The sequence below is a fragment of the Ranitomeya variabilis genome, chromosome 6 (assembly GCF_051348905.1).
Source record: "Ranitomeya variabilis isolate aRanVar5 chromosome 6, aRanVar5.hap1, whole genome shotgun sequence".
Lineage (NCBI taxonomy): Eukaryota > Metazoa > Chordata > Amphibia > Anura > Dendrobatidae > Ranitomeya > Ranitomeya variabilis.
In genome coordinates, this window is record NC_135237.1 from 12,447,735 (window position 1) to 12,471,927 (window position 24,193).

Genomic DNA, 24,193 nt, shown 5'->3' on the forward strand with positions numbered 1-24,193 from the left:
GCTAGCTCAGTTACCATTGGTACCGTACAACCTAAATTTCTGTTATCTGTGACATTGATCTGCTCATTGTCGTCATTTTCTGTCATGGCGTTTGTAGATTCAGGCGCCGCTTTGAACTTAATGGACTTTGAATTTGCTAGACGTTGTGGTTTCCCCTTGCAGTCTTTGGAGAACCCTATTCCTTTAAGGAGCATTGATGCTACACCTTTGGCTAACAAACCCAGTTTTGGACACAGGTGACCATGTGCATGGCGCCAGCCCATCGGGAGGATTGTCGCTTTCTGGTGTTGCATAATTTGCATGATGCTATTGTGCTGGGTTTTCCATGGTTGCAGGTACAGAACCCGGCGTTTTTCAGGATGTGTTCGATGAGCCCAAGTCCAGTTCCCTTCCACCGCATAGGGACTGTGATTGTGCTACTGACTTGATTCCAGGTTGTAAGTTTCCTAAGGGTCGACTTTTCAACCTGTCTGTACCTGAACATACCGCCATGCGGAGTTATATTAAGGAGTCATTGGAGAAAGGCCATATTCGGCCATCTTCTTCACCATTGGGAGCGGGATTTTTTTTTGTTGCCAAGAAGGATGGCTCCTTGAGACCCTGTATTGATTATCGCCTCTTGAATAAGATTACTGTCAAATTTCAATACCCTTTGCCTTTGCTTTCCGATTTGTTTGCTAGGATTAAGGGGGCTAGTTGGTTTACTAAGATTGACCTTCGAGGGGCATATAATCTTATTCGTATTAAGCCGGGTGACGAATGGAAAACTGCGTTCAATACGCCCAAGGGCCATTTTAAATACCTTGTGATGCCTTTCGGGCTCTCTAATGCTCCATCTGTTTTTCAGTCCTTCATGCATGATATCTTCCGGAATTATCTTGATAAATTCATGATTGTATATTTGGATGACATTTTGATTTTTTCCGATGATTGGGAGTCTCATGTGGAACAGGTCAGGATGGTGTTTCAGATCCTTCGTGATAATGCTTTATTTGTGAAGGGGTCTAAGTGTCTCTTTGGGGTACAGAAGGTTTCTTTTTTGGGCTTTATTTTTTCTCCCTCATCTATAGAGATGGATCCGGTTAAGGTTCAGGCCATTCATGATTGGATTCAGTCCACGTCCGTGAAGAGTCTTCAGAAATTTTGGGGCTTTGCTAATTTTTATCGCCGTTTCATTGCTAACTTCTCCAGTGTGGATAAACCCCTGACCAATTTGACCAAAATGGGCGCTGATGTGACGAATTGGTCCTCTGCGGCTGTCTCTGCCTTTCAGGAGCTTAAACACCGATTTACTTCGGCCCCGGTGTTGCGTCAGCCAGATGTTTCTTTTCCATTTCAGGTTGAGGTTGACGCTTCTGAGATTGGGGCAGGGGCCGTTTTGTCTCAGTGGAATGCTGATGGTTCCTTGATGAGGCCATGTGCCTTCTTTTCCCGAAAATTTTCGCCTGCTGAACGTAATTATGATGTCAGCAATCGGGAATTGTTGGCTATGAAGTGGGCGTTCGAGGAATGGCGACATTGGCTTGAGGGAGCTAAGCACCGTATTGTGGTCTTGACCGATCATAAAAATCTGATTTACCTCGAGTCTGCCAAGCGGCTGAATCCTAGACAGGCTCGATGGTCTTTGTTTTTCTCTCGTTTTGATTTCGTGGTCTCGTATCTTCCGGGTTCTAAGAATATTAAGGCTGATGCCCTCTCTAGGAGCTTTTTGCCTGATTCTCCGGAGGTCCTTGAACCGGTCGGCATTCTAAAGGAAGGGGTGATCCTTTCTGCCATCTCCCCTGATTTGCGACAGGTTCTTCAGGAATTTCAGGCTGACAAACCTGACCGCTGTCCTGTGGGGAAACTGTTCGTTCCTGATAAATGGACTAGTAGAGTGATTTCGGAGGTTCACTGTTCTGTGTTGGCTGGCCATCCTGGTATTTTTGGTACCAGAGATTTGGTTGGTAGGTCTTTTTGGTGGCCTTCTTTGTCGCGGGATGTGCGTTCTTTTGTGCAGTCCTGTGGGACTTGTGCGCGGGCTAAGCCTTGTTGTTCCCGCGCTAGTGGGTTGCTTTTGCCTTTGCCGGTCCCTGAGAGGCCTTGGACGCATATTTCTATGGATTTCATTTCAGACCTTCCGGTTTCCCAGAGGATGCCGGTTATCTGGGTGGTTTGTGATCGGTTTTCTAAGAAGGTTCATTTGGTGACTTTGCCTAAGTTGCCTTCCTCTTCTGATTTGGTTCCTTTGTTTTTTCAGCATGTGGTTCGTTTGCATGGTATTCCGGAGACTAATGTGTCCGACAGAGGTTCCCAGTTTGTTTCTAGGTTTTGGCGTGCCTTTTTTACTAAGCTGGGCATTGAGCTAAGATAAGTGTCTGGTTTTGTTCTCTGTAGCACGCATGCAGTGTGCTATTATGTGCAGTGCAATCTATTGTGTTTTTTGTCCAGCTTAGACTTTTGTTTGGATTTTTGTGACATGCTGGATTCTTTGGAGATGCAGATATACATCCTATGTTTTTAGTAAGATGTAGTAGATAGTATATTCTGCTGTGGATTTTTAGAGTTTTAATACTGACCGCTTAGTACTCTGTTCTATCCTTTTCTATTTTAGCTAGTAGTGCCTCTTTTGCTAAACTCTGTTTTTTCTGCCTGTGTACGTATTTCGTCTTAGATTCACAGTCAATATATGTGGGGGGCTGCCTATCCTTTGGGGCTCTGCTTTGAGGCAAGATAGAACTCCCATTTCCATCTTTAGGGGTATTTAGTCCTCCGGCTGTGTCGAGGTGTCTAGGCCATGTTAGGTACATCCCACGGCTACTTCTAGTTGCGGTGTCAGTATTAGGATTGCGGTCAGTACAGGTACCACTAACTCCAGAGATAGTCACATGCGGCTCCAGGGTCACCGGATCATAACAGCCATCACCATCGCTGGTTTCCTCCGATGTGAGGTTTTGCAGTAACGATGGCCTGAAGTCTGGAGGCCATGGCCATCACCATCGCTGCTTTCCTCCGATGTGAGGTTTTGCAGTAATGATGGCCTGAAGTCTGGAGGCCATGGCCATCACCATCGCTGGTTTCCTCCGATGTGAGGTTTTGCAGTAATGATGGCCTGAAGTCTGGAGGCCATGGCCATCACCATCGCTGCTTTCCTCCGATGTGAGGTTTTGCAGTAATTATGGCCTGAAGTCTGGAGGTCATGCACATCATCATTGCTGGTCTCCTCTGGTGTGAGGCTTTGAAGCAATTACGGCCTGAAGTCTGGAGGTCATGCACATCATCATTGCTGGTCTCTGGTGTGAGACTTTGCTGCCTTTACTGCAGTGACTTCAGTTCTCGCATGTTTGTTGCTTTTTCTGACTTCAGTTTTATCTTCATTCGGTGAAGTGCGGCTCGATGGGGCTGTGATCTGGTGAGACTCGGCTATTGCAGAATATTCCACTTCTATGATTTCGCAGGATGTTTTTGGTCATTGTCCATCAGTCCTCTGAAGCTCCATTCAAACAACCTTGCTGCATTTGGTTAAATCTGAGCAGAAAATATCGCCCTGTACACACAGGATTCATCCGGCTGCTTCTGTCTTCAGTCACATCATTAATAATCATTAGTCACCCAGCAGCCATGCATGCCCGCACCATCACACCGCCTCCACCATGTGTTACACAGGATGTGCCGAGGACCCAGAGGCACTCCAAGCCTTCTCCAGACTTTCTTCCTCCCTTCATTCTGGTACAGGTTGATCTTAGTTTTGCTTTTCCAGAACTGGGCGGCTTCTTTAGATGTTTTTTGGCAAAGTCTATTCTGGCCTTTCTCTTCTCCATCTGGGTGACCCCTCTGTATTTGCTCTTATGATGTCTTCTCTTTATGGTGGACTTAGGTACTGAGACCCCAACTTCCTGGACAGTGTTCTTCATTTTGGGGGATGATGTGAAGGGGTTTTTCTTCCCCAAGGAAATGATTCTGCGATCATTCACGGCTGTTGTCTTCAGTGGACGTTCAGGACTTTTTCAGTTCCCAGCTCACCCGGGTGCTCTTTTTTTTTTTTTTTTACAGAATGTACCAAACTGTTGATTTAGCCACTCTTAACATTTCTGCAATCTATCTTTAGAATTTCTTCTTTTTTTCAGCCTATTGATGGCCTGTTTCTCTTCCATTGTGAGCTCCTTTGATCGCACGTTGTGAGTTGACAGCAACAGCCTCCAAATGCAAATACCATACCTGGAATCAGCTCGAGTCCTTTTTACATGCTTAATTGATGATGGATTAATGAAGGAAAAGCCAATGAAGCCCATTAAAGAGCTTTTAAAAGAATTGTCCAATTACCTTTGGTCCCTTTAAAAAGAGGCATCACCATAATAAAGAGCTGTAGTACCTAAATCCTTCTTCCAATTAGGATGTCAATGACCTCAAATTAAAGCAGAGATCCGTCGTTTTATAGGGAACCTGACACAAGCGAAAACACTATTAGCCTGCAGATATGGGGTTAATCTGCAGGTTAACAGGACAGATATGGGGTTAATCTGCAGGTTAACAGGACAGATATGGGGTTAATCTGCAGGTTCCCGGTGCCTGCACATAGCCAAGCACTGCGGGGAGAATATGAACGTTATCCCCCCCGGCCGCATTCAGTTTCAGTCATAGGGGGGCTCTGGTTCAGTTGCTCTCAGTATACAGAGCGGCCACTGTAAACACCCCCGGGGCTGACTGGCACTCGTTCTACATTGCGGCCAGCTGTCAGTCCGGGTCAGTTTTCCCATTGCAGCGTTCAGCTGCGCACAGGTGCCAGACAGTAACGATATTAACCTGCACATTAGCCCCATATCTGCAGGTTAATCATGTTTTTGTTGCTGACAGGTTCACTTTAAGCCCAGATTGACTATAGAACTGGATCTGGAATATGTTTTTGTAAATGGTTATAATGTCAACATTTATGTCACTGTCCAAATATTTCTGGACCTCTCTGCATGTGGGTATGGAGGGTACCGATGTGGCCCCTACAGTGGGTAATGGGGCCCCTACAGTGGGTAATGGGGCCCCTACAGTGGGTAATGAGGCCCCTACAGTGGGTAATGAGGCCCCTACAGTGGGCAATGGGGCCCCTACAGTGGGTAATGAGGCCCCTACAGTGGGTAATGAGGCCCCTACAGTGGGTAATGAGGCCCCTACAGTGGGTAACGGGGCCCCTACAGTGGGTAACGGGGCCCCTACAGTGGGTAAAGGGGCCCCTACAGTGGGTAACGGGGCCCCTACAGTGGGTAATGGGGCCCCTACAGTGGGTAACGGGGCCCCTACAGTGGGTAAAGAGGCCCCTACAGTGGGCAACGGGGCCCCTACAGTGGGTAATGGGGCCCCTACAGTGGGTAAAGAGGCCCCTACAGTGGGTAACGGGGCCCCTACAGTGGGTAAAGAGGCCCCTACAGTGGGTAACGGGGCCCCTACAGTGGGTAATGGGGCCCCTTGAGTGGGTAACGGGGCCCCTACAGTGGGTAACGGGGCCCCTACAGTGGGTAACGGGGCCCCTACAGTGGGTAACGGGGCCCCTACAGTGGGTAACGGGGCCCCTACAGTGGGTAACGGGGCCCCTACAGTGGGTAATGGGGCCCCTACAGTGGGTAATGGGGCCCATGTCTCCTTTCTATGGTGGTATATCTCTAGACAAGAGGCTGCAGATGCACAATGGAGGAAAGATTTCACACCATCGCAAATCACACCCCAGCCCCTTTTGTCTCTAGACCAATCACATTCTCTACAATCCCCTGAACCAAAAAAAATCACACTCAGACTCCAAATACCATGCAAGACGTATGAAGGGCCGCTGTTATCTCTTACCTGATTGGCCGTCAGCTTCACGTCCTTCAGGGGCCACAACTGCCTAATGGAGAAAATATAACAGAAGTCATAACTATTGTCATGATGAGTGACCACAATCATGTGTGAGGGTACATTACATCATGGGAGACTGCTGGGACCTGGGCCCCCAAAACACATGTTCATCAGATGTATGGGCCCTTGTAGCGTTCCAGAAGCTGTGAAGACATACGTGTTCGATCATGTAGCAATGTCTCCTATCCTGGCCCCTTCCTGTAATAATGTCCTCATCCTGGTATAATGTCCTCGGATGTTGGCGGACGCCCTCATCCTGCACAGGACTGATTGCAGTTGTAACCTCTGAACTGAGATCATTATGCCTCTGTATGTGACTGATATCAGCCCCTCTTATAACGCTCCAGTACTGATATAACCCCCAGACATTACACGATATGTGACTGATATCAGCCCCTCTTATAACGCTCCTGTCACGATGATGTAAAAATACCATATTGTGGGTTTAGTTCTAGAAGGTACCATGGCACACACACACACACACTGCAGATTTGACCCCCCGTTCTCCCCCACTGCATTCACTGATACAAAAACAATGCCCTATGGCAGACACACTCTGTGCAACGAAACACCAACGTGTAGCAGCCCCCACTGAGCAGTTTTATGGCTCTAAGCTGTGGGCAGACAAGTCTCCCTACCCTACTCATTCCCCCTCCCACCTGGTACTGGTTGAAACTGGTAGAGTAACCATGAGCTTCTATTGTTCTTTTAAGGTTATATAAAGTGGCACTGATCAGGGCTAGAGATATAAGGATTATATATTGCGAACATCCATCGAGGGATCTATAACTCACTGAAACCGCTAGAAGCTAAACCTAACGAGTGCAAAGAGCAGGTTTCTCTGTAAGCGGGCAATGTAACCATGAAACGTTTACGCTTAAAAGAATTGCACCGAAGTGCTGCACATCTTGATCATTGTGTCTTCCATATACGAGGTTCCTACGCCAAGATATGTGGGATGATGGGTTTTCATAATGCAAAGACAAGGGAGTATCCAGCCTCTAAGTGTGGTCACCACAGGGGGAGGGCTTTGCTTTTAGGCTAGGAAATAACTGAGTGAAGCAGAAGGCTTCAAGTGTCTTTTGTCTGGGGTCTAGCTGCTGTACAGATGCCTGCTATGCATCTAGATGCATCCCCTCCTCCACAGCACACGGTCGGCCATGAGATAAGATGACATAACGAAATGTAAGCGTTTTTTCAATTTCAAACCCATTTTATTTGTAATTGTTTTGTACATACGACTTGTCTACTTTTATAATATATTTTTACCTTTCTGTAAACACTGTGTACCTTTTTTTTGGAGTAAAATATATAAAATTACTAGCTTGTCTCTCCTTGCTCTATAACAAACTGTCACGTCCTTTGAAGTGAATTGCGCTACTAATCTGGGTTGGCTCTGGACCCGTTAATAATTATGAAATCGGAGCTGGTGGCAGCGGAATTTGTCCTGTGCGATTGGGGGGCTATGTAGCGACCGGCAGCGTTGATAATTATTGTTCCCGCCTGAGTGGGAGTAGTGCCCATCAGCCAGTACAAAGTAAGGCAGCCTTTCAGGCGACTAATTACCCTAGGTGCAGTACCCTGACTGATCTGAGGGTAACGGGGCGCCAGAGCTGCAAGTTCCAAACCGGAACTGAGAAGTGGGATATAGATAAATCCCCTTCAGAAAGAACCATTGGCAACCAAACAACCCCGGTTCATGACAAATTGGTGTGAGTGGCGAGGATGATAAAGGTATCCTCCCCGTGAACCGTGACATATTATTGGTGGGATCCCTGACATATGGTGGGATTGGTGACAGCTCCAGTACTGATATAACCTCCAGACACTACACATATGTGACTGATATCAGCCCCTCTTATAAGGCTCTAGTACTGATATACTGATTACACTTGATAATTGGTGTAGAGCGGGCAGAGATGGCTCAGGTCTGTTTGATGAAGGAAGGTAAGCATTTGGGGTCAGATATATTGTGGGGTCTTTCTGACCTTCCATTTCGGGGACCCTCTGTCCTTCCGCTTCAGGGCCCCTGTGATCATCAGGTTTGCGGCACCTCTGACCTCCCACTTCGGGCCCCTCTTCTCCCGTGTACTCACTTCTGCACATCCAGAAACTCCAGCAGTTTGGTGTCGGTCAGGTGACCCAGGCGCACGATGCCCTGCCAGTAGAGGGCGTCCTCCTGCTGCCGATACAGCATGTACAGCATGAAGAGGTCTGCGTGGAAGCGCGGCAGGATGGCCGGGAGGATGAGCGTGGAGGGGTTCAGGTCCTCGCTGAAAATAATAACAAATATCACAATCAGCCCACACCTTGAGGTGTAATCCCTGTAATCTAGCGTAAATGGAGGCAGATTATGAGTGATTCCGGATTATCAGATAGTCAGTGTGGCTTCTAGTTGGGGTGATTAGAGATGAGCGAATATTTCAATGTTCAGTTCTGACTACGATCGTCAATTTTGCAATATTCGTCAATTAATTTGTCGAATATTCGCCGAACATAACCGAACGGCATTCATGTCAATGGGAGGCAAAAACAAATGCATGCACAGCACCTTACAATGGCCCCAAATACAGCCAAAACACATCACATGAGGGGCATGCCAGTGTCAGGAGCAGCCTCTCTGCGCTGTATCAGTGTCAAAATGGCGCTAAAACAAGATGTCCGCTCTTTATATGGAGAGGGACATGTGATTTCAACAGCCAATGGCACAAGCTGTTGTGTCCGGACATTGTGGGTGCTTTCTGCTCCCTGATTGGCTAGCCGCAGTGTGCACACATAAAGTTAGGGGGAAAAAATAACTGTTTACAAGAAGGCGGCGCCTCTGAGCTCTGCAACCCCCTCCCCACATCAAACACCTGCCCCAAGCTCATGATACACCACCATTACCGCTGCTAAAGGGCGGGAAATACTTTTTGGCAACGCAAATATTTGCCGATTTTATTAAATTTTGCTCGTGTTTCTGATCACAAATCCGAATGTGCCGTATTCGTGCCGAATTTATGTTTGGCGATCGCTCATCTCTAGCGCTGATCTCCGGTGTCGCTGTGAATTATCCGAATTGATGATTCTGGTGCCAGATTACAACGTGATGGAAAGTTTCCAGAGAATCTGATTATTAATAATGTTTCCCAACAAGTCCGTCATAAAAGCCACAAACAAAAGAAAAGCTGAATCTTCACCTCATTTCGTCGTCGTCCAGCAGCGAACGGCCACTTTTATCTGCTTTCATAGCGAGCAAAACTCTAAAAAGAGATAAGAGAGGAGAATTAGGAATAAAAATACTAACCCACCGGACACCAGGGATAATATCATTATTATTACACAGGATACCAGGGATAATATCATTATTATTACACAGGATAACAGGAATATTATTATTATTATTATTACCCCGGACACCAGGGATAATATCATTATTATTACACAGGACACCAGGGATAATATCATCATTATTACACGGGATACCAGGGATAATATCATTATTATTACACAGGACACCAGGGATAATATCATCATTATTACACGGGACACCAGGGATAATATTATTATTATTACACGGGACACCAGGGATAATATCATTATTATTACACAGGACACCAGGGATAATATCATCATTATTACACAGGACACCAGGGATAATATCATCATTATTACCCCGGACACCAGTAATAATATCATTATTATTACCCGGAACACCAGGGATAATATCATCATTATTACCTCAGACACCAGGGATAATATCATCATTATTACCTCAGACACCAGGGATAATATCATCATTATTACACGGGACACCAGGGATAATATCATTATTATTACACAGGACACCAGGGATAATATCATCATTATTACCCCGGACACCAGGGATAATATCATCATTATTACACGGGACACCAGGGATAATATCATCATTATTACCCCGGACACCAGTAATAATATCATTATTATTACCCGGAACACCAGGGATAATATCATTATTATTACCCCGGACACCAGGGATAATATCATTATTATTACCCGGAACACCAGGGATAATATCATTATTATTACCCCGGACACCAGGGATAATATCATTATTATTACCCCGGACACCAGGGATAATATCATTATTATTACCCCGGACACCAGGGATAATATCATTATTATTACCCCTGTCATGAATCCCCAATGGCTAGGGATAGCACAGGACAAGCAAAGTATAACAAATATCGGACGAGCTCTAGGGTGATGGAACCTGGGCTGACCGCTGCCCTACGCCTGACAAACGCAACTAGAGATAGCCAGGGAGCGTTCCTACGTTGGTTCTAGACGCCACGCACCAGCCTAAGAGCTAACTAGTACTGCAGAGAAAACAAGACCTCACTTGCCTCCAGAGGAATTAACCCCAAAGGTATAGTTGCCCCCCACATATATTGACGGTGAAATGAGAGGAAGGCACACACATAGAGATGATGTATATAGCTTTAGCAAATAGAGGCCCGCTGAAAACTAGAAAGCAGAATGATACAAAAGGGGACTGAGCGGTCAGCAAAAAACCCTAATCAAAAAAACCATCCTGAGATTACAAGAACCCATGTGCCAACTCATGGCACATGGGGAGAACCTCAGTCCACTAGAGCAACCAGCTAGCATAGAGACATTCTAAGCAAGCTGGACCAAAAACCAAACAACTGAAAATCAGCACTTAGCTTATCCTGAAAGATCTGGGAGCAGGTAGGCAGGAACCAAACAGAGCACATCTGAACACATTGATAGCCGGCAAGGGAAATGATAGAAAGGCCAGGTAAAATAGGAAACACCCAGCCTCTGATGGACAGGTGGAAACCAAAGGCCGCAACCCACCAAAGTCACCCAGTACCAGCAGTAACCACCAGAGGGAGCCCACCAACAGAATCCACAACAGTACCCCCCCCTTGAGGAGGGGTCACCGAACCCTCACGAGAACCCCCAGGGCGATCAGGGTGAGCTCTATGGAAGGCGCGGACCAAATCAGTCGCGTGAACATCGGAGGCGACCACCCAGGAATTATCCTCCTGACCATAACCCTTCCACTTAACCAAATACTGGAGTTTGCGTCTGGAAACACGAGAATCCAAGATCTTTTCAACAACATACTCCAATTCTCCCTCCACCAGCACCGGAGCAGGAGGCTCGACCGAAGGAACAACGGGCACCTCATACCTCCGCAACAACGACCGATGGAACACATTATGAATAGCAAACGATGCTGGGAGATCCAAACGAAAAGATACAGGGTTAAGAATCTCCGAGATCCTATAAGGACCGATGAACCGAGGCTTGAACTTAGGAGAAGAGACCTTCATAGGGACAAAACGAGAAGACAATAACACCAAGTCCCCAACAAGAAGTCGGGGACCCACGCGGCGACGGCGATTAGCAAACTGCTGAGTCTTCTCCTGAGATAACTTCAAATTGTCCACCACCTGATTCCAAATCCGATGTAGCCTGTCCACCACCACGTCCACTCCAGGACAATCCGAAGATTCCCCCTGACCAGAGGAAAAACGAGGATGAAACCCCGAATTACAAAAAAAAGGAGAGACCAACGTGGCAGAACTAGCCCGATTATTAAGAGCAAATTCGGCCAGTGGCAAAAAAGCAACCCAGTCATCCTGATCAGCAGAAACAAAACACCTCAAATAAGTTTCCAAAGTCTGATTAGTTCGCTCCGTCTGGCCATTCGTCTGAGGATGGAATGCAGACGAGAAAGACAAATCAATGCCCATCTTGGCACAAAATGTCCGCCAAAATCTAGACACAAACTGGGATCCCCTGTCAGAAACGATATTCTCCGGAATCCCATGCAAACGAACCACGTTCTGAAAAAACAAAGGAACCAACTCAGAGGAGGAGGGTAACTTAGGCAAGGGCACCAAATGAACCATCTTAGAAAAGCGGTCACACACAACCCAGATAACGGACATTTTCTGTGAAACCGGGAGATCAGAAATAAAATCCATGGAAATGTGCGTCCAAGGCCTCTTCGGGATGGGCAAAGATAACAACAACCCACTAGCCCGTGAACAGCAAGGCTTAGCTCGAGCACACACTTCACAAGACTGCACAAAGGTACGCACATCCCTAGACAAGGAAGGCCACCAAAAAGACCTGGCCACCAAATCTCTTGTACCAAATATTCCAGGATGACCAGCCAACACAGAAGAATGGACCTCGGAGATGACTCTACTGGTCCAATCATCCGGAACAAACAGTCTTTCTGGAGGACATCGATCCGGTTTATCCACCTGAAACTCCTGCAATGCGCGTCGCAAGTCTGGGGATACGGCGGACAATATTACCCCATCCCTAAGGATACCAGCAGGCCCAGTGTCTCCAGGAGAATCAGGCACAAAACTCCTGGAAAGAGCATCTGCCTTCACATTCTTTGAACCTGGCAGGTATGAAACCACGAAATTGAAACGAGAAAAAAATAATGACCAACGAGCCTGTCTAGGATTCAAACGCCTGGCAGACTCAAGGTAAATGAGATTCTTGTGATCAGTCAAGACCACCACGCGATGTTTAGCACCCTCAAGCCAATGACGCCACTCCTCAAATGCCCACTTCATGGCCAAAAGCTCCCGATTACCCACATCATAATTGCGCTCGGCGGGCGAGAATTTTCTAGAGAAGAAAGCACATGGCTTCGTCACCGAGCCATTAGAACTTCTCTGTGACAAAACCGCCCCCGCTCCAATCTCGGAAGCATCAACCTCCACCTGAAAAGGAAGTGAAACATCTGGTTGACACAACACAGGAGCAGAAGAAAACCGGCGCTTAAGTTCCCGAAAGGCCTCCACGGCCGCAGGAGACCAATCAGCAACATCAGCACCCTTTTTAGTCAAATCAGTCAAAGGTTTAACAATACTGGAAAAATTAGCAATGAACCGACGATAAAAATTAGCAAACCCCAAGAACTTCTGAAGGCTCTTAACAGATGTAGGTTGTGTCCAGTCACAAATAGCCTGAACCTTAACGGGATCCATCTCAATAGTAGAAGGAGAAAAAATGTACCCCAAAAAAGAAATCTTCTGGACTCCGAAGAGACACTTTGAGCCCTTCACAAACAGAGAATTGGCCCGCAAAACCTGAAACACCTTCCTGACCTGTAGAACATGAGACTCCCAGTCATCAGAAAACACCAAAATATCATCCAAATACACAATCATAAACTTATCCAGATATTCACGGAAAATATTGTGCATAAAGGACTGAAAGACTGACGGAGCATTGGAGAGTCCAAAAGGCATTACCAAATACTCAAAATGGCCCTCAGGCGTATTAAATGCGGTTTTCCACTCATCACCCTGTTTTATCCGCACCAGATTATACGCACCAGCCTAAGGCCATGTGCACACGTTCAGGATTTTTAGCGTTTTTTTCGTGTTTTTTCGCTATAAAAACGTGATAAAAACGCGAAAAAAACGCTAACATATGCCTCCTATTATTTACAAGGTATTCCGCATTTTTTGTGCAAATGTTGCGATTTTTTCCACGAAAAAATCGCATAGCGGAAAAAAAAGCAACATGTTCATTAAAAATGCGAAATTGCATGGATTCCGCACACCTAGGAGTCCATTGATCTGCTTACTTCCCGCACGGGGCTGTGCACACCATGCGGGAAGTAAGCAGATTATGTGCGGTTGGTACCCAGGGTGGAGGAGAGGAGACTCTCCTCCACGCACTGGGCACCATATAAGTGGTCAAAAAATAAGAAATAAAATAAAAAATAGTCCTATACTCACCTTCGATGTCCCGCGCAGTGTTCCCGCCTCACCGCTGCACGCTGCCGTTCGGTTCCTGTAGCTGGTGTGCGGCGAAGGACCTTGCCGATGACGTCACTATCCTGTGATTGGTCGTGAGCGGTCATGTGACCGCTCACGTGACCGTGACGTCACGGAAGGCCCTGTGCGCACAGACCAGCTATAGGAAGAGGAACGGACGCCGGTGAGGAGATGTCTGGGTGAGTATAAGCATTTTTTTATTTTTTTTATTATTTTAAAACATTCTATCTTTTACTATAGATGCTGCATAAGCTGCATCTATAGTAAAAAGTTGGTCACACTTGTCAAACAGTATGTTTGACAAGTGTGACCAACTTGTCAGTCAGTTTTCCAAGCGATGCTACAGATCGCTTGGAAAACTTTAGCATTCTGCAAGCTAATTACGCTTGCAGAATGGTAAAAAAACGCGAAAAAAAACGGAAAAAAAACGCAAAAAAAAAAATGCGGATTTCTTGCAGAAAATTTCCGGTTTTCTTCAGGAAATTTCTGCAAGAAATCCGCAACGTGTGCACATGGCCTAAGAGCTAACTAGTACTGCAGAGAAAACAAGACCTCACTTGCCTCCAGAGGAATTAACCCCAAAGATATAGTTGCCCCCTACATGTATTGACGGTGAAATGAGAGGAAGGCACATACATAGAGATGATATATATAGCTTTAGCAAATAGAGGCCCGCTGAAAACTAGAAAGCAGAATGATACAAAAGGGGACTGAGCGGTCAGCAAAAAACCCTAATCAAAAAAACCATCCTGAGATTACAAGAACCCATGTGCCAACTCATGGCACATGGGGAGAACCTCAGTCCACTAGAGCAACCAGCTAACATAGAGACATAATAAGCAAGCTGGACAAAAAACCAAACAACTGAAAATCAGCACTTAGCTTATCCTGAAAGATCTGGGAGCAGGTAGGCAGGAACCAAACAGAGCACATCTGAACACATTGATAGCCGGCAAGGGAAATGACAGAAAGGCCAGGTAAAATAGGAAACACCCAGCCTCTGATGGACAGGTGGAAACCAAAGGCCGCAACCCACCAAAGTCACCCAGTACCAGCAGTAACCACCAGAGGGAGCCCACCAACAGAAACCACAACATACCCCGGACACCAGGGATAATATCATTATTATTACCCCGGACACCAGGGATAATATCATCATTATTACCTCAGACACCAGGGATAATATCATCATTATTACACGGGACACCAGGGATAATATCATTATTATTACACAGGACACCAGGGATAATATCATCATTATTACCCCGGACACCAGGGATAATATCATCATTATTACACGGGACACCAGGGATAATATCATCATTATTACCCCGGACACCAGTAATAATATCATTATTTTTTCCCGGAACACCAGGGATAATATCATTATTATTACCCCAGACACCAGGGATAATATCATTATTATTACCCCGGACACCAGGGATAATATCATTATTATTACCCCGGACACCAGGGATAATATCATTATTATTACCCCGGACACCAGGGATAATATCATCATTATTACCCCGGACACCAGGGATAATATCATTATTATTACCCCGGACACCAGGGATAATATCATTATTATTACCCCGGACACCAGTAATAATATCATTATTATTACCCGGAACACCAGGGATAATATCATTATTATTACCCCGGACACCAGGGATAATATCATTATTATTACCCCGGACACCAGGGATAATATCATCATTATTACCCCGGACACCAGGGATAATATCATTATTATTACCCCGGACACCAGGGATAATATCATTATTATTACACAGGACACCAGGGATAATATCATCATTATTACCCCGGACACCAGGGATAATATCATCATTATTACACGGGACACCAGGGATAATATCATCATTATTACCCCGGACACCAGTAATAATATCATTATTTTTTCCCGGAACACCAGGGATAATATCATTATTATTACCCCAGACACCAGGGATAATATCATTATTATTACCCCGGACACCAGGGATAATATCATTATTATTACCCCGGACACCAGGGATAATATCATTATTATTACCCCGGACACCAGGGATAATATCATCATTATTACCCCGGACACCAGGGATAATATCATTATTATTACCCCGGACACCAGGGATAATATCATTATTATTACCCCGGACACCAGTAATAATATCATTATTATTACCCGGAACACCAGGGATAATATCATTATTATTACCCCGGACACCAGGGATAATATCATTATTATTACCCCGGACACCAGGGATAATATCATTATTATTACCCCGGACACCAGGGATAATATCATTATTATTACCCCGGACACCAGTAATAATATCATTATTATTACCCGGAACACCAGGGATAATATCATTATTATTACCCCGGACACCAGGGATAATATCATTATTATTACCCCGGACACCAGGGATAATATCATCATTATTACCCCGGACACCAGGGATAATATCATCATTATTACCCCGGACACCAGGGATAATATCATTATTATTACCCCGGACACCAGTAATAATATCATTATTATTACCCCGGACACCAGGGATAATATCATTATTATTACCCCGGACACCAGGGATAATATCATTATTATTACCCCGGACACCAGTAATAATATCATTATTATTACCCGGAACACCAGGGATAATATCATTATTATTACCCCGGACACCAGGGATAATATCATTATTATTACCCCGGACACCAGGGATAATATCATCATTATTACCCCGGACACCAGGGATAATATCATCATTATTACCCCGGACACCAGGGATAATATCATTATTATTACACAGGATACCAGGAATATTATTATTATTATTACACAGGATACCAGGGATAATATCATTATTATTACCCGGAACACCAGGGATAATATCATTATTATTACACAGGATACCAGGAATATTATTATTATTACACAGGATACCAGGGATATTATTATTATTACACAGGATACCAGGGATAATATCATTATTATTACCCCGGACACCAGGGATAATATCATTATTATTACCCCAGACACCAGGGATAATATCATTATTATTACACAGGATACCAGGAATATTATTATTATTATTACACAGGATACCAGGAATATTATTATTATTATTACACAGGATACCAGGGATATTATTATTATTATTACTACACAGGATACCAGGGATATTATTATTATTATTATTACACAGGATACCAGGGATATTATTATTATTACACAGGATACCAGGAATATTATTATTATTATTACACAGGATACCAGGGATATTATTATTATTATTATTATTACACAGGATACCAGGGATATTATTATTATTACACTGGACACCAGGGATAATATCATTATTATTACACAGGATACCAGGGATATTATTATTATTATTATTACACAGGATACCAGGGATAATATCATTATTATTATTACACAGGATACCAGGGATATTATTATTATTATTACACAGGATACCAGGGATATTATTATTATTATTACACTGGACACCAGGGATAATATCATTATTATTACACACGATACCAGGAATATTATTATTATTATTACACAGGATACCAGGGATATTATTATTATTACACAGGATACCAGGGATATTATTATTATTACACAGGATACCAGGGATATTATTATTATTACCCCGGACACCAGGGATAATATCATTATTATTACCCCGGACACCAGGGATAATATCATTATTATTACACAGGATACCAGGAATATTATTATTATTATTACACAGGATACCAGGGATATTATTATTATTACACAGGATACCAGGGATATTATTATTATTACCCCGGACACCAGGGATAATATCATTATTATTACCCCGGACACCAGGGATAATATCATCATTATTACCCCGAACACCACGGATAATATCATTATTACACTGGACACCAGGGATATTATCATTACTATTAACCCGGACACCAGGGATATTATCATTATTATTATTACACTGGACACCAGGGATAATATCATTATTATTACCTCAGACACAAGGGATATTATCATTGTTATTACACTGGACACCAGTAATAATATCATTATTATTACCCCGGACACCAGGGATATTATCATTATTATTACCCCGGACACCAAGGATAATATTATTATTATTACACGGGACACCAGGGATAATATCATTATTATTACCTCAGACATCAGGGATAATATCATTATTATTACACGGGACACCAGGGATAATATCATTATTATTACACAGGATACCAGGATTATTATTATTATTATTATTATTACACAGGATACCAGGGATATTATTATTATTACACAGGATACCAGGGATATTATTATTATTACCCCGGACACCAGGGATAATATCATTATTATTTCCCCGGGCACCAGGGATAATATCATTATTATTACACAGGATACCAGGAATATTATTATTATTATTACACAGGATACCAGGGATATTATTATTATTATTACACAGGATACCAGGAATATTATTATTATTATTACACAGGATACCAGGGATATTATTATTATTATTATTATTATTACACAGGATACCAGGGATATTATTATTATTATTATTACACAGGATACCAGGGATATTATTATTATTACACTGGACACCAGGGATAATATCATTATTATTACCTCAGACATCAGGGATAATATCATTACTATTAACCCGGACACCAGGGATATTATCATTATTATTATTACACTGGACACCAGGGATAATATCATTATTATTACCTCAGACACAAGGGATATTATCATTGTTATTACACTGGACACCAGTAATAATATCATTATTATTACCCCGGACACCAGGGATAATATCATTATTATTACACAGGATACCAGGAATATTATCATTATTATTACACAGGATACCAGGGATATTATTATTATTACACAGGATACCAGGGATATTATTATTATTATTACACAGGATACCAGGGATACTAACATTATTATTACACTGGACACCAGGGATATTATTATTATTACACCGGACACCAGGGATAATATCATTATTATTACACAGGATACCAGGAATATTATTATTATTATTATTACACAGGATACCAGGGATATTATTATTATTATTATTATTACACAGGATACCAGGGATATTATTATTATTACCCCGGACACCAGGGATAATATCATTATTATTACCCCGGACACCAGGGATAATATCATTATTATTACACAGGATACCAGGGATATTATTATTATTATTATTACACAGGATACCAGGGATATTATTATTATTACACTGGACACCAGGGATAATATCATTATTATTACACAGGATACCAGGGATATTATTATTATTATTACACAGGATACCAGGGATACTAACATTATTATTACACTGGACACCAGGGATAATATCATTATTATTACACCGGACACCAGGGATATTATTATTATTATTACACAGGATACCAGGGATACTAACATTATTATTACACAGGATACCAGGGATATTATTATTATTATTATTATTACACAGGATACCAGGGATATTATTATAATTACACTGGACACCAGGGATAATATCATTATTATTACACAGGATACCAGGGATATTATTATTATTACATAGGATACCAGGGATATTATTATTATTACCCCGGACACCAGGGATAATATCATTATTATTACCCCGGACACCAGGGATAATATCATTATTATTACACAGGATACCAAGGATATTATTATTATTATTATTACACAGGATACCAGGGATATTAATATTATTACACTGGACACCAGGGATAATATCATTATTATTACACAGGATACCAGGGATATTATTATTATTACCCCGGACATCAGGGATAATATCATTATTATTACGCAGGATACCAGGGATATTATTATTATTATTACACAGGATACCAGGGATATTATTATTATTACCCCGGACACCAGGGATAATATCATTATTATTACCCCGGACACCAGGGATAATATCATTATTATTACACAGGATACCAGGGATATTATTATTATTATTATTACACAGGATACCAGGGATATTATTATTATTACACTGGACACCAGGGATAATATCATTATTATTACCCCGGACACCAGGGATAATATCATTATTATTACACAGGATACCAGGGATATTATTATTATTATTACACAGGATACCAGGGATATTATTATTATTACACTGGACACCAGGGATAATATCATTATTATTACCTCAGACATCAGGGATAATATCATTACTATTAACCCGGACACCAGGGATATTATCATTATTATTATTACACTGGACACCAGGGATAATATCATTATTATTACCTCAGACACAAGGGATATTATCATTGTTATTACACTGGACACCAGTAATAATATCATTATTATTACCCCGGACACCAGGGATAATATCATTATTATTACACAGGATACCAGGAATATTATCATTATTATTACACAGGATACCAGGGATATTATTATTATTACACAGGATACCAGGGATATTATTATTATTATTACACAGGATACCAGGGATACTAACATTATTATTACACTGGACACCAGGGATATTATTATTATTACACCGGACACCAGGGATAATATCATTATTATTACACAGGATACCAGGAATATTATTATTATTATTATTACACAGGATACCAGGGATATTATTATTATTATTACACAGGATACCAGGGATATTATTATTATTACCCCGGACACCAGGGATAATATCATTATTATTACCCCGGACACCAGGGATAATATCATTATTATTACACAGGATACCAGGGATATTATTATTATTATTATTATTACACAGGATACCAGGGATATTATTATTATTACACTGGACACCAGGGATAATATCATTATTATTACACAGGATACCAGGGATATTATTATTATTATTACACAGGATACCAGGGATACTAACATTATTATTACACAGGATACCAGGGATATTATTATTATTATTATTATTACACAGGATACCAGGGATATTATTATTATTACACTGGACACCAGGGATAATATCATTATTATTACACAGGATACCAGGGATATTATTATTATTACATAGGATACCAGGGATATTATTATTATTACCCCGGACACCAGGGATAATATCATTATTATTACCCCGGACACCAGGGATAATATCATTATTATTACACAGGATACCAAGGATATTATTATTATTACACAGGATACCAGGGATATTAATATTATTACACTGGACACCAGGGATAATATCATTATTATTACACAGGATACCAGGGATATTATTATTATTACCCCGGACATCAGGGATAATATCATTATTATTACGCAGGATACCAGGGATATTATTATTATTATTACACAGGATACCAGGGATATTATTATTATTACCCCGGACACCAGGGATAATATCATTATTATTACCCCGGACACCAGGGATAATATCATTATTATTACACAGGATACCAGGGATATTATTATTATTATTATTACACAGGATACCAGGGATATTATTATTATTACACTGGACACCAGGGATAATATCATTATTATTACCCCGGACACCAGGGATAATATCATTATTATTACACAGGATACCAGGGATATTATTATTATTATTATTACACAGGATACCAGGGATATTATTATTATTACACTGGACACCAGGGATAATATCATTATTATTACCCCGGACACCAGGGATAATATCATTATTATTACACAGGATACCAGGGATATTATTATTATTATTATTACACAGGATACCAGGGATATTATTATTATTACACTGGACACCAGGGATAATATCATTATTATTACACAGGATACCAGGAATATTATTATTATTATTACACAGGATACCAGGGATATTATTATTATTACACCGGACACCAGGGATAATATCATTATTATTACACAGGATACCAGGAATATTATTATTATTATTACACAGGATACCAGGGATATTATTATTATTATTATTATTACACAGGATACCAGGGATATTATTATTATTACCCCGGACACCAGGGATAATATCATTATTATTACCCCGGACACCAGGGATAATATCATTATTATTACACAGGATACCAGGGATATTATTATTATTATTATTACACAGGATACCAGGGATATTATTATTATTACACTGGACACCAGGGATAATATCATTATTATTACACCGGACACCAGGGATATTATTATTATTATTACACAGGATACCAGGGATACTAACATTATTATTACACAGGATACCAGGGATATTATTATTATTATTATTATTACACAGGATACCAGGGATATTATTATTATTACACTGGACACCAGGGATAATATCATTATTATTACACAGGATACCAGGGATATTATTATTATTATTATTACATAGGATACCAGGGATATTATTATTATTACCCCGGACACCAGGGATAATATCATTATTATTACCCCGGACACCAGGGATAATATCATTATTATTACACAGGATACCAGGGATATTATTATTATTATTATTACACAGGATACCAGGGATATTATTATTATTACACTGGATACCAGGGATAATATCATTATTATTACCCCGGACACCAGGGATAATATCATTATTATTACACAGGATACCAAGGATATTATTATTATTATTATTATTACACAGGATACCAGGGATATTAATATTATTACACTGGACACCAGGGATAATATCATTATTATTACACAGGATACCAGGGATATTATTATTATTACCCCGGACATCAGGGATAATATCATTATTATTACGCAGGATACCAGGGATATTATTATTATTATTATTATTACACAGGATACCAGGGATATTATTATTATTACCCCGGACACCAGGGATAATATCATTATTATTACCCCGGACACCAGGGATAATATCATTATTATTACACAGGATACCAGGGATATTATTATTATTATTATTACACAGGATACCAGGGATATTATTATTATTACACTGGACACCAGGGATAATATCATTATTATTACCCCGGACACCAGGGATAATATCATTATTATTACACAGGATACCAGGGATATTATTATTATTATTATTACACAGGATACCAGGGATATTATTATTATTACACTGGACACCAGGGATAATATCATTATTATTACCCCGGACACCAGGGATAATATCATTATTATTACACAGGATACCAGGGATATTATTATTATTATTATTATTACACAGGATACCAGGGATATTATTATTATTACACTGGACACCAGGGATAATATCATTATTATTACACAGGATACCAGGGATATTATTATTATTATTATTACACAGGATACCAGGGATATTATTATTATTACACTGGACACCAGGGATAATATCATTATTATTACACAGGATACCAGGGATATTATTATTATTATTACACAGGATACCAGGGATATTATTATTATTACCCCGGACACCAGGGATAATATCATTATTATTACCCCGGACACCAGGGATAATATCATTATTATTACACAGGATACCAGGGATATTATTATTATTATTATTATTATTACACAGGATACCAGGGATATTATTATTATTACCCCGGACACCAGGGATAATATCATTATTATTACCCTGGACACCAGGGATAATATCATTATTATTACACAGGATACCAGGGATATTATTATTATTATTATTACACAGGATACCAGGGATATTATTATTATTACACTGGACACCAGGGATAATATCATTATTATTACACAGGATACCAGGGATATTATTATTATTATTATTATTATTACACAGGATACCAGGGATATTATTATTATTACCCCGGACACCAGGGATAATATCATTATTATTACCCCGGACACCAGGGATAATATCATTATTATTACACAGGATACCAGGGATATTATTATTATTATTATTACACAGGATACCAGGGATATTATTATTATTACACTGGACACCAGGGATATTATTATTAATATTACACAGGATACCAGGGATACTAACATTATTATTACACTGGACACCAGGGATAATATCATTATTATTACACCGGACACCAGGGATATTATTATTATTATTACACAGGATACCAGGGATACTAACATTATTATTACACAGGATACCAGGGATATTATTACTATTATTACACAGGATACCAGGGATATTATTATTATTATTACACAGGATCCAGGGATATTATTATTAGTATTACACAGGATACCAGGGATATTATTATTAGTATTACACAGGATACCAGGGATACTAACATTATTATTACCCCGGACACCAGGGATAATATAATTATTATTACACAGGATACCAGGGATATTATTATTATTATTACACAGGATACCAGGGATATTATTATTAGTATTACACAGGATACCAGGGATACTAACATTATTATTATCATTATTATTACACCGGACACCAGGGATATTATTATTAATATTACACCGGTCACATGGGACAATATTTTGATACGCACACACTGGACACCCTATA

At 41.0% G+C, this 24,193-nt stretch overlaps 1 protein-coding gene across 7 annotated transcripts in view; it reads right to left on the reverse strand.

Annotated features, from left to right (window-relative positions):
* ALS2CL (ALS2 C-terminal like) overlaps positions 1-24,193 on the reverse strand; it is a 152,991-nt gene that overhangs the window by 13,065 nt on the left and 115,733 nt on the right. For all 7 annotated transcript variants that reach the window (XM_077267857.1, XM_077267858.1, XM_077267853.1 and 4 more), the window contains exons 21-23: positions 9,042-9,104; positions 7,959-8,135; positions 5,809-5,851 (exon numbers count right to left, since the gene is read on the reverse strand). In XM_077267857.1, coding sequence (XP_077123972.1) covers positions 5,809-5,851; positions 7,959-8,135; positions 9,042-9,104 — 283 coding nt within the window. The remainder of the gene's footprint in view (positions 1-5,808; positions 5,852-7,958; positions 8,136-9,041; positions 9,105-24,193) is intronic.